This window comes from Phialemonium atrogriseum (assembly GCF_030411735.1).
Source record: "Phialemonium atrogriseum strain 8032-3 unplaced genomic scaffold QBC33scaffold_10, whole genome shotgun sequence".
NCBI lineage: Eukaryota > Fungi > Ascomycota > Sordariomycetes > Cephalothecales > Cephalothecaceae > Phialemonium > Phialemonium atrogriseum.
In genome coordinates this window covers 352,055-363,347 of record NW_026848147.1, presented here as the reverse complement: position 1 = coordinate 363,347, position 11,293 = coordinate 352,055, and the positions used below count along the sequence as shown (strand labels likewise).

The following is an 11,293-nucleotide window of genomic DNA, read 5'->3' as shown; positions in this document are numbered from 1 at the left end:
TATATCGGAAAGCGGCAAAACTCTTGGTCCGTCCATGCAGCCTGCCCCGCCATTTCAATGTGGGCAGGGTGGAAATTCCATGGAGCTCCAAAACATTGGAGCTCAAGGTATCACCACTCTCAAAATCGAATATCTATCGCCTCCTCAACTCTACCTGAAGGCGGCAATATGTCGTCCGCAAACGAAACATTCTACCTCCGCTACTAGTATGGCTCTCGCCCTAAACCCAAGCTCGTCGCACCAGCTTATATCGTTCTAGTTCCGGTCACTCAGGTCGGTTTGGCCATGAATTCCTGGGTAAGTCTCGATGCTAAAGGCCTCCTGCTAGTCTTGCAGTAGACTCATGGTGATATCTGCAGAGTTCGACTTCCGGGCAGTAGGAGATGGCCGCAGCGCAACGGCCCGATATGCGAACAACTCCAACTACAGAAATGACAGCCTCATCCGGAAAGAGAGTATGTTAGGCCCCGCCGTCGAAATTCCGACCCAAGCCGCTGACGAGGTATCCTCCAAGTGTGTGTCAGCTCACTCATCATCGATGAGATTAAGCGCATCATCAAGCAGAGCGAGATCATGAAGTACCTACCACTTCCGCGGGCGACTCAACGATTTCTGGAGGAACTGACACGGGGACAGGGAAGATGACGCAAAATGGCCGACAAAGAACAAGGACGGGAAGCAAGAATTGGAGATCAGGGTTGGAAATGATCACATCGCATTCGAGGTGCGTCTCTAGATGGGTAGCGCTGCCCACGTCGGCTTTCCTTGCTAACCATGACCTATGACATTAGACGGCGAAGATTGGCTCTATCAACGACGTGACCGACTCGGCGGATCCGGATGGTCTCAGAGTCTTCTATTACCTGGTGCAGGACCTCAAGGCATTGGTGTTTAGTCTGATCGCACTGCATTTCAAGATCAAGCCCATCTAGAGTTTCTTTTTTGGATCCGAGAGGCAAGGCCGACTTGAACATTCCGAGGGCCTAGGCATTGGCGCGGTCTGGACGTACGGAGTTTGGAGTGAAGGCGCACATTAATAGTTGCATCCACGGCGGCCTGCTGACTGCGTTCAGGTTTGGACATTTGCAGAATCTCTTAACACGGCACAGTTAAGAATCAGGGGTATCTCATTGAATCGGCGAAGCAGCCTATGCAGCAGGATCGTCCTCATTGGGAATTACAACGGTGGTTCTGGTAATGGGCTGGCTTGGTGGCAGCTATCAATCAGCCAGTAAACCGTACACACAAAGTACCTGCAATAACTATACTATTCGCTTGGTCAAGAGCTCAGTGTGTCGCCTTGTCTAGCCCCTGATTTGGTTCTTGAGCGTACAAAATATCGGCCTTGGCGATCGCGTGCTCAGTGGAAGGAAAGGAGAGCACGTGGCCGAGCTGATGTGGGTTATGCTCAGTATGGAAAGTTCGAGTTGCTCCCCCAAGACAGCATGTCTATTCACAGGAAACGGGAAATATGCCGGGATTCCCATGGTAGGTTTGTTGTTCTTGTCGATCTTGTCCAATTAATCAAGGCCAAGATTCCGTATCATCAACATGGATGGTGATTCTTAGGTGTTGGTCCAAGCAAGAGACCCCCGAGAGCGGCGACTGCGACCCGGCAAATCAGGGCCCACCGCCGTTAGCTCGACTGAAAACCCCGTGGCAACGGCGCAGCCTCACGCAGTGGTCCCTCAGGCCCAAGGTCGTCATCGGCTGTTCATCCATTCTCCCCATCCTCCGACCTGCATCTCCCCCATCAGACCCTGAGACCCTGGTCTTCAGTACGAACTTTATAACACGCTGCTTGCATGTATGGGCCTACCTGAGCATCCTGCATATTGGAGACCGTGCAGATGATGCTGCATCCCTATGCGCTCCTAGTAAACTTATCGATTACCCAGACCAACGATTTCTCGGTCTCAAGTCCGATAGAATCTCTCGCGCTGCATCGGCATAGATCGTCACTACCTCCGGCGAAGTAGCTAATCCTTTCCTGCGCATACCACTCCGTACCTGCAATTGCAGTGCGTTCTCGCGCCCCTGTCTCTCGGCTCTTGGCACCGCCCATTGCCCATCCCTTGCCTACCTCCCGACTCCTATTATCTGCGCGTCCCGACAACCGTTGCCCTCCGTCCAAACCCGCCTGCGGCGAACCCCCAATTAGCGCATTACCAAGGCCTCCCCCGCCCTCTCGAACTTGACATCTAGATCCTCCCACGCACCACATCCATCCATCCTCCCAGCCGAAGGCGCGATGCCCACCCCCTCCAACAACGGGCCGGACCCCCAGTCGCCGCGCGCCTACCCCTTCTCAACATGCCCCGACCCCGATGAGCAGAACTCGCCGCACCAGCAGCCGCAGCAGCAGCAGCAGACACAGCGCGCGCGCACGCCATCAAGTTGGCGTCCGCACCCGCCCCCCGCCCCCATGGAGGTGGATGCCTCGGCGTCGCGGTCACCAACCATGTCGCCGCGGCCGCAGTCGGGCGGTTCCCCGGACCGTGACAGGGGAGAGCCCGAGGGGATGATCACCACCCCGGGCGATACGGATGATAGCCAGAAGCCCACGGACACGGACGAGGATATGCTGGTGGGTGATGCGGTTGGTGGCAGTGGCGCCGGTGATGGCGCCGGTGACGGAGGAGGAAGGGGCGGGAGACGAGGCGGGATCCCGGTTGGCGTGAGGCCTGTTAGCGAGAGTGATATCATCCAAGACGGCGTCAGTGCCAGAAGGACGGGGCGGAGATCAACCGGGGCGGCCGAGTCGTCGAGCAGGAGGCGGCAGGCGCTGGATATGGTCTCGCCCGCAAGTATTGAGGTGGACCCGATGGACGGCGGAGAGTTGGCAGTGGGTGGCCCGCCGTGGGTGGAGGACACGGGGCTGCTGGGAATGGGGTACGAGTACGCGGATACGAGGGTGATACCCGTTTCGCCGTCTTCGTATCTACGTCCGGGGAGCCGCTTTCATGGGACACAGCAGTCAGAGCGACAACGGTATGATGTTCAGGTTGAGATCAAGCATGTCGATCTACGAGAGTCGTTTTTGTGCGGGTATCTGCGCATTCAAGGTTAGCCTTTTTCACCATTTCCCAACTCTCTTTGTTGTTTCGTCCCCTTCTCCCCCAAACCCCGTTTCCCCCTGCCCCGAAAAGGCAAATGAATTTCCATTGGAACTGTGGCCCCTGCCCCAAGCAAGCGCCCCTCTTCTGCACAGCTTGTCGGCTTGTCACACGTCACACCCCGCCTGCGGCCAACCGAGACTGACACGGTAGCACGGCAGGCCTGACAGAGGACCACCCGACCCTGACGACGTACTTCGAGGGCGAGATCATCGGGACCAAGTACGGCTTCAAGACGCAGCACCCGTCGTGGGGCGCCAGCGACAAGGACGACCTGTCGCACTGGGCCAAGTTCACGGCGTTCCGCCCCTTCGCCAAGCAGGCGCGCAAGGGCGGCCAGGTGCTCATCAAGGACGTCGCCCAGCGCGAGAACATCTTCATGCGCTGGAAGGAGCACTTCCTTGTCCCCGACCACCGCGTCCGCACCATCAGCGGCGCCAGCTTCGAGGGCTTCTACTACATCTGCTTCAACCAGGTGCGCGGCGAGGTCAGCGGCATTTATTTCCACAAGAATAGCGAAAAGTAGGTTATTTTCTTTGGGCCCCCCTATTTCCCCCCTTATCCCGTTATCCTCTCCTTCGCTTCAGGGCACGGCTGATCACCCCGTTCCTCCCGGCAGGTTCCAACAGCTAGAGCTGAAGCATGTCGAGAACAAAGGGTGTTTTGGCGCCATGGAATTTAGATGAATTGGCCTCTCTTACTCTAATCGTGTAGATGGTCAAGTCAAGAGGGAGGAGAGGAGGGAGATCTCCACCCGTTCGGAGGCGACGCACGAGGTGTCAAGCGAGCCATGAAGGAAGGAAGGAAGGAAGGAAAGGAAAGCATTTTTCTCCTCGCGCTTTGCCCTTCGGGTTAGGGTTTCGGGGTTCTGGCCTAAAGCATTTGGTCGGCGGCCCTCTGCGGTTCTTGTCTTTTCTTCTCTCTTTCGCGTTTTCCTCCCACCTCGTTTTCTTATAATTCCTGTTCTCGGACTTTCTCTCTTGGATGATATCACCGAGCCCGATATACACAGCTGGACACATAGGGCAGGCTTATGACGACCCCGTTCATGAAAAAAGACTCACATCACCCGCGCAAACTCATCCAGCCAGGGGGGAGGGAAGATGGGGGGGACAGAGGCTGGGAGGGACGAGAAACGTCTCATGGTGTATTTAAACCCTTGTCCAGCCTAGCGAAGTACAGCTAGCAGCAACAGCGCCAAAACCGCCTTAGCTGGCGCCCTCGTACATTATTTGCTTGATATTAAAACTAGTGTGCCGTCTGGCAACTCATCTCTGAGGCGCCGTATTCCAGGGGGACAATCATCAGTATGCACAAATATGCAAGTGAGCAATGTGAGCTCAAATTCAGACAGGTCATCATTCGGTCTCCGAAGATGTTTAAAGGTTCCCTCCCTCCTGAAAACTCCAGAAGCGAGAACGAGGATCAAGCAGTGCTGGAAATGGAAAAAAACAGACGATGATGGGGTATGGTATTGAAGCCAGGAACGGGGTATTTAACCGGGGTCAGTGGCCATTGTGAAAGCCAGCCAGTGTCTTATTTGAGATCAAGACGAAAAGAAAGAGAAAAGGAAACAAGTCATGATGCAAGCGTAAGTCGGGATGGTGCGATATGCACACGTCTCGTCCACCTCGTGGGGTGTCTTGAGGGTAACCTGGAAGCAGATCGTGGCCCCTTTCCAGGCAGGAAGGAAAATATGACGGCGCCGCGCCCAATGGCCAAGCGCAGGGTGGCTAGGCGGATGCTGCTAACGGTTGAATACCAGCGCGTTGATAACGTGGTCCTGTTTCCACCCTTGTGATGTGAGGGAAGACCTCTCCTTGAGGATCTTGCCCAGGTAAGCAATGCGGATCTTCTTGCCAGCGGGTAGCTAGGGAAGAGGAGGATTAATCGGTCAGGCTCAATACGTCAAACAACACAGATGGGGGGCTGGAGATGTGGTGCAAGATGGGGGAACTCACCCCGGCCTCTTCCTTAATGCGCCGAGCCAAACTCCGTACGTTTTCGAATTGGCCCATGGAGATGGTGACGTCTTGGGAACCCTCGCTCAGTCTAGCCTTCACCTGAACCTGGTCTCGTATATCCAAGACGGCTTTGCCCTTTTCCTCTCTTCGGCGCTCAGCCTCGTCCTCGCACTCAAAATCCTGATCATCGTAAGATTCTTCGCCGGCCGTTAAATCTCCCTTCGTATCGCCAACGCCGCTATGCCGGTGTGTGCTCGACCGACACTCAACCAGGGATATATTGAGCGGGTCTGCCACGATGTATTCGGGGAGTGGGTAGTAATTTCCCATGAGGTCATAGGCACCCTGTGCCAGGTCGCCCGTGGGCAAAGTGATGTCGGCTGCATTTAATATTGTCTGGGCCGTCGCTATTGCGGCGGCGCGTGTCTCCTCGCTCGGCCCGACGCCCTCCCCTTCCGATCTCTCGGGGTTCTCGTGAGGGTTTCCGGATCTAAGGCCAGACTCCGCTTCCCACATCAACTCGAGGGCAGCTCGGAGGGCTTGCCATACCTCCTCCCTCCCTGTGACTCTTGTGTCAAAGAAATCTCGACGCTCCCGCTCGAGAGATAGGGGAGTCCATGTTCGGTTGCGGCAAGTCCACTCATGGCGGCGCAGGGGTTTATTGATATGCTGGTCGAGGGGTTGTCTACTCCTGCGGCGACGGCCGGATGATGGGACGGGGAGTGAATCATCGGTCCCGGTCCGTGTGGTGGTCGGGGGCCCGGTCGGCTGGGGCTGAGCGTTGATAGCCCTGGCAGATCCGGATGCCCCAGTTTCTCCGGGATAGGGCGAGTTGGGCCCCGACGGGCGTGATATACAGCAGCCCTGTGCAGAGGAGCCTGATCAGCAAGCCGGACAGGACTGAAGTTGGGGGCTCCACAAAATGGAGTAAGCACGGAATATCATACCATGATCTAGACGGCTGATATAGCTGCCACCTCGATGCTTCGCCTCGGTAGCCTCTATCAAGGCTCTAGTTGGCGGATAACTAATTCATGTCGGTGCTGCTACAGATTGCCCTCAGAGGTCTCCCACGCTGTGATTCGCATTTGAGTGCGCTGTTCGCAGGTGATGGTGGAGAAGGTATAAAGTGAGAGACGTGCTGGAGAAAGTTCCAATGACAATCGAATAATGAGCCTAGGCTTTCGTCAACCCCAAAAAGGCGGGGTCTTAGCAAGCTTGGCTAGAAAGGCACCTATTTTTAACTAACTCAACTGACCCCACCTTTGCACAGTCTAGGCTACCTAGTGGATCATTTGTTTGACCTGGTTCAGGTGAAGTGCACTTGGTTTCTAACTTCCATGCCAGTTTTAACGTCTGGGCTGTCTTTCTAGGGGCTAGACTAGCACAGTTAGCAACTTGACACAAATATGTAGCTTGGCAGGGTAATTGTTCAGATTTTCACACAGAAGCTGAAAACAGCACACTCAATTCTGGGCCTGTCTGAGTTGGTAGTGAACGCTAGTAACAACCCAGCAAGAGGACCTTGGCACTTTAAAGCTCCACCCGCTTGCATTCGTCAATACACACAGCAAGTGCATGATCTCAAAGAAGGTAGGATGTCAGGCGACAGGGGACTTCAATAAAGGGTCGTGCCAAGACCTTAGCCTTCCACGAATCCAGTCATAGGCACGAGATGGGTTTGAGGTTACTGAGTTGGGGTTTATGACCGGATTTCGACCAAGTAGAGAGATTAGTCGTAAAATCATTATCAGTACTTAACCTTCAACAGAGGGCTCAGTAAAAACCATACAGGGAGAATTCGTGAGCACCTATGTGGGTAGATAAGCCCTTGCCCAAAATGCCGTCTACCACAGGAATCCTCTACAAGACCGACTTTGGCAGAGGCAGGGCGTCATGCTCTGCATCTTGCTCGGGTCATGAGCATCGCTCTCCATCTCCTCCAGCCCATCCACGTAGTCAAACGTCAGCTCCTCGCCCCGGGGTATCTCCCTAATGGCGAACAGCGCCAGGTCATGGATGTGCTTGTCCGCGTGGTCTCCGACCCTCGCGAAGATGCGCATGTTGGGCTCGCAGCTGTGGTTGATGAACCGCGTCGGCCCGCTCATGAACTCCCCATCCACCTCGAGGGGCGGGCCGGCGAGGCGCGGGTCGAGCGAGTCCTCGTCCGAGAACTTGTCCAGCGCGAACAGGTACACGTCCTTGCGCTGGGAGATGTCGGAGTGCGCGCGCCGCCGGTCCGCCTCCTTGCCCGTGATGATCTCCCCCAGGTATCGGTCGACGAACTGGCCCTTCTTGATGTCGACGGGGCAACGCACCCCCCAGCCGCGATTGTCGGTGCGGAAGATCTGCAGCGGCACCGTCCGGCCCCGCTCCACCACCCGGTTGGGGCACCGCAGTGAGCACTTGCAACCCGTGTGGCACTCGTAGATGGGCTCGCGGCTGTCCAGAATCCTACTCCGTAACACCCCTGCCTTGGCGCCGTGCGAGTGGTAGGCGAACCGCTTCCTCCGCGGCCGTCCCTCAAGCCCGTCGTCGTTGTCGCTCTCGTCGCTGTCCGGCGCCATCTCTTCGAGGCACAGACAGCTGCTGTACATGCAGTCCTCGTCGTCGACGCAGTCGCATCCTGTGCGGAAGGACTCCTCAGCCTCCTCGACGCCCGCGGTCAGCACCGAGCGTTCGATGAAGCGGAAATCGGGTGGGAGAGTTGCGCCGTCATTGGTTTCGTTCACTATCGTTATCGGGATAGGCTTGTATGTTGCAAAGGAGCGAATCTGGCACAAGTGGCAGTTCAGAGCTTTCTGGGCTTCGGGCTGCGCGGGACACGGGTCTGGTCAGCTCTAGGGCCCAATAACCGCAGCAGTAATGAGGGCGAGAAGTAATCAGGATACGCAACAACATAAGAGAGCGTATGACGAACATAAGCCTGGGTCTTCACCTACATCAAGCTTGCCATGGTGGAAGAAATGGCGTTTCGTTAACGCTTCCATGTCGGTAAAGGCGAGGCGAAGGGAGACAGCGCCCCGAGAGAGAGGCGGAAGCTTTGATCTTATGATCCAGGTTTCATATTGCGAAGGCGAAAAGACGGTTGGATCAAAAATGGAGCCTTCATCGAGGAGTTTGTTAAGTTCATGGCGCAAGGCATGGTAGGTAGGTAAGGTACGTACCCAGGCCAATCATCGAAATATCGAGGAGTGGGGCGCCCGTCGACGCGCAGACGCGACTGGAAGACACCAGCCACAGTGTAAAGAACTGGATTCCGTAACTTGGAACAATCCTTTGCTTTCTTGTCTTCTATGCCAGTGCAATCTGAGAAATAACGGTGTTAAGCAAAGATACGTTGGTATTTTCGGCCCTGGGGGCTCCGGCATTTGCGAATTGCCAAAACTCGCTCTCGACTACCTAGGTCTATAGGTAAGGGGTACTGGACAGCATAGAGGGTGGGGGGTCGTCTTCCTTGACCTGCCCATGCTTGGTATGTTTTTTAAAGGGAAATGCCAGGTATCTTCAGTTGTATGTATGACATCCCAAGGTAGTGGCCTGGCTCACGGCCCATCAACTGCACTCATAACCGAGCATCTCATGCCAGTAGTCCCTCTCTCCTCCTCATACAATCCCACACCGTCATGGTGCCAATTCCTCGATGGGAACTATGTCCACCTCGATCTGGTGAGCTGAAGTAGTCTCCAGACTCGTGCTCAGAATCCCATGTCTTCGTCACTCTCCTCCCCACCCTCCCCGAAGCCGGCACCGCCCTCCTCCTCCTCCTCGCGCCTGGTGACCTCTGCGCTCGCCCCGATCCTCCTCGCGCCGTCCACGACGCCGAGCACGAACGCCCTGTTCTCGGCCAGCTCGACGGCGCCCACGCCCGTGAGGTCCAGGAAGCCGCCCCCGACGGCGCCGAGCTGCGCCGAGCTGGCGCGCATCTTTGCGGCGCGCACCTCGACCAGGTCGCGCAGCAGCGAGCGCACCTCGCCCGCCGGCGCCGCCATGTCGTCGGCCGCGTGCGCAAGCAGCGTCTCAGCCATCTCGAGCCAGTGATAGGGCAGGAATCCCGCCGGCGCCTCCGCCGTGCTGCCCCGCAGGAACGGAGGCGACAGCCGCACCGCGCCGTCGCCGCGCGTGGCCTCGCCCGGGTGGCGGGTGTCGGAGCGCGCGGGGGGCGGGGGCGGGGCGGAGAATTGCGCGGGGTCGACTTTTGTCTCGTGGTGGATCAGCTCGGAGAGCGAGGCTGGGTGCAACCAGGGCGGCGGCACGATGTTGGCACGGCGCTGCTTCTTCAGGAGGAGGGCGAGCCAGAGGGGTAGTTGGGCGCGGTGAGGCGGGCGGAGGAGAGGTGTGTCGCCCTGTTGGGTTGGGGGGGGCCAGTCTCAGTTCAAAAGTCCAACAATGCTAGATAGTGTATTCTTGGGCGAGACTTACACTTAGAAGACTGATGCTCTCGAAGCGTTGTCGCGGCACAACGGTCACCATCTCCATCTCGCAGAGGAACGCGACCTCAGAGTGTGTGAGGCCCGGGGGCAGTGGGAGGGCCATTGCAGTTGAGGAAGCATAGTCTGCGAATCTTCGATATGGGCCCGTCGATAGTGGCGGCAACAACACGCCGCAGCAGGGACGCTGCTGGAGTTGGAGATTTCACTGTTCTTGACGCGAATATTCAGAGTACACACATAGCAAGAGCTGCCCGCGCTACCTAGGGATTTCTCCTTTTTTGTCAGCTGCCGATGACAGCTGGGACAGTGGGGCTTAGCGCTATAACGCGGCTGATTTCAGGGGCCGCCTCAGTCGACGACATCAGATCCGCCTCTTCCCGGAGGAGCGGCCTACGGCGGAAGATCTGGCATACGACAACTTTCTAATGCAGGCATACTGGGCTTCTCAGGAGGACTGTATGTAATCCACCTGGTACTTGGAGCATATCTCTTTCAAGCACGACAAGGGGCAATTAATCTTAGAATCGAGTTTCATGTTTCATTGGGCTGTTGCGCTGTCTATGGCTTTTCGAATATCATGCCTCTCTAATTTCTCTTACTTATTGCTCTGTACCCGTATTCTCCAACGCCAAGGTCGAATAGACTCAAGCTAGACCAAGATCTAAGACCGCGGCGAAACCAAGAGGCTCTATCCTCTCTCCCCGGAGGGGAACATGTATGTGTAGGGGTATGTATGTACTTACCATTCCATGTCATCGGCTGACTTATCATGTATCATTCGTGTTATCCGACCCGGGGGGTGAATCCTAAGGGTGACAAGTTGAGTCAGTAGTCCAGATTACCTTGCGGGACAGGGGCGTTCGATCCCATCACGGTTTGAAGACGAGATCTGTGAGTTCCCACCGCACGACACGCAGTACCAGCGGGGCGATTTCTCGCGGACGTACCAACAGACCTGAGGGACGAATGCGTTGCAGTCAGGCCAGCCGCAGAAGAGTCGGTCCTCAACCGGTGTCCGGAGGTAGTGAAAGTCCTTCCATGCAGCCTTGGCAATGCCGGGATCCATGCAGCTCGTGTGTTCCCAAAATCCGCTCATCTCGCCACAGCACATGAACCCGGAGAGTTCCCAGGCTTCACGGCGCCATGAGAGAGCCTTTTCCTTGAGGGTAGCTGCGAGTTTCGGCTTGTCACGGTTCAAGTAGGCGTCTTCAGCGAAGTCGTCGTGAAGTGAAAGAAGCAGGTCGATTTCCTCTTCGTTCTCGAGGATCGTACTGTGGGCAACCGTCGCCGCCCGGTTCAGACAGGGACGGCAGAGCCTGTGACCGCAATGCAGCAGGTGCATCTGCGAGGTGCTCTCCCTACCATCGCAGACATCACAGACGAAGTCGGGTGAAGAGTCCGCCGCATTTTCTTGGGCAAGATCTGGGTAAACCAGGGCAGGATGGTGGTGGTGGTCACCGCAACTCTGCGGGCCGCAAATGCTCCAATCTGGGATCGCTTCGGCGACGGATGGAGGAGGCGGGATCGGTTCGTCGTCCACCGGATTCTCAAGCTTTATGAGGTCCATCGCTGGAGGACTTGACGCGTTTTGATCTGCGAAACTCGCTCTCCTTCAGTGTGTGTAATTCAACTTGCCTTAAGGACTCTTGGGGATTTTCAAATTTGACGTGGGAACACACACCTTTTTATATCCCGTCCGCAGAGCCAACCGAGCTAGTTGATAGTTCTAGACAATGATAATAAACCCTTTCTGGAAGATCGTGTTTAAACAGCTCCTTTG

General features: G+C 56.3%; 6 protein-coding genes across 6 annotated transcripts; 2 read left to right on the top strand and 4 right to left on the bottom strand.

Annotated features, from left to right (window-relative positions):
* Positions 1 to 168: 168 nt before the first annotated feature.
* On the top strand, positions 169 to 932 carry QBC33DRAFT_450005 (Mago nashi protein; the record flags this gene model as incomplete). The annotated part of the gene is made up of 6 exons (XM_060424544.1): positions 169 to 206; positions 260 to 297; positions 360 to 455; positions 515 to 578; positions 637 to 724; positions 792 to 932. 6 exons carry the CDS (start codon positions 169 to 171, stop codon positions 930 to 932), a joined length of 465 nt encoding a protein of 154 aa, XP_060284271.1.
* A 983-nt stretch (positions 933 to 1,915) lies between these two features.
* Positions 1,916 to 3,951, top strand: QBC33DRAFT_43319 (glucose-induced degradation protein 4). Its single transcript, XM_060424162.1, has 3 exons — positions 1,916 to 3,065; positions 3,278 to 3,638; positions 3,736 to 3,951. Exons 1-3 carry the CDS (start codon positions 2,252 to 2,254, stop codon positions 3,800 to 3,802), a joined length of 1,242 nt encoding a protein of 413 aa, XP_060284270.1. The 5' UTR covers positions 1,916 to 2,251; the 3' UTR covers positions 3,803 to 3,951.
* Positions 3,952 to 4,728: 777 nt separating this feature from the next.
* Positions 4,729 to 6,159, bottom strand: QBC33DRAFT_43369 (uncharacterized protein). The gene is made up of 3 exons (XM_060424164.1): positions 6,028 to 6,159; positions 5,078 to 5,944; positions 4,729 to 4,986 (listed from the first exon to the last, which is right to left on the bottom strand). Exons 1-3 carry the CDS (start codon positions 6,028 to 6,030, stop codon positions 4,864 to 4,866), a joined length of 993 nt encoding a protein of 330 aa, XP_060284269.1. The 5' UTR covers positions 6,031 to 6,159; the 3' UTR covers positions 4,729 to 4,863.
* A 397-nt stretch (positions 6,160 to 6,556) lies between these two features.
* Positions 6,557 to 8,223, bottom strand: QBC33DRAFT_536134 (SET domain-containing protein). Its single transcript, XM_060427676.1, has 2 exons — positions 8,023 to 8,223; positions 6,557 to 7,893 (listed from the first exon to the last, which is right to left on the bottom strand). The coding sequence occupies exons 1-2, from the start codon at positions 8,068 to 8,070 to the stop codon at positions 6,928 to 6,930; spliced, it is 1,014 nt and encodes a 337-aa protein (XP_060284268.1). The 5' UTR covers positions 8,071 to 8,223; the 3' UTR covers positions 6,557 to 6,927.
* A 332-nt stretch (positions 8,224 to 8,555) lies between these two features.
* On the bottom strand, positions 8,556 to 9,767 carry QBC33DRAFT_584942 (GINS complex protein-domain-containing protein). Its single transcript, XM_060431415.1, has 2 exons — positions 9,503 to 9,767; positions 8,556 to 9,426 (listed from the first exon to the last, which is right to left on the bottom strand). The coding sequence occupies exons 1-2, from the start codon at positions 9,614 to 9,616 to the stop codon at positions 8,779 to 8,781; spliced, it is 762 nt and encodes a 253-aa protein (XP_060284267.1). The 5' UTR covers positions 9,617 to 9,767; the 3' UTR covers positions 8,556 to 8,778.
* A 584-nt stretch (positions 9,768 to 10,351) lies between these two features.
* QBC33DRAFT_558217 (uncharacterized protein) lies at positions 10,352 to 11,080 on the bottom strand (the record flags this gene model as incomplete). The annotated part of the gene is made up of 1 exon (XM_060429863.1): positions 10,352 to 11,080. The coding sequence occupies one exon, from the start codon at positions 11,078 to 11,080 to the stop codon at positions 10,352 to 10,354; it is 729 nt and encodes a 242-aa protein (XP_060284266.1).
* Between the last annotated feature and the right edge of the window lie 213 nt (positions 11,081 to 11,293).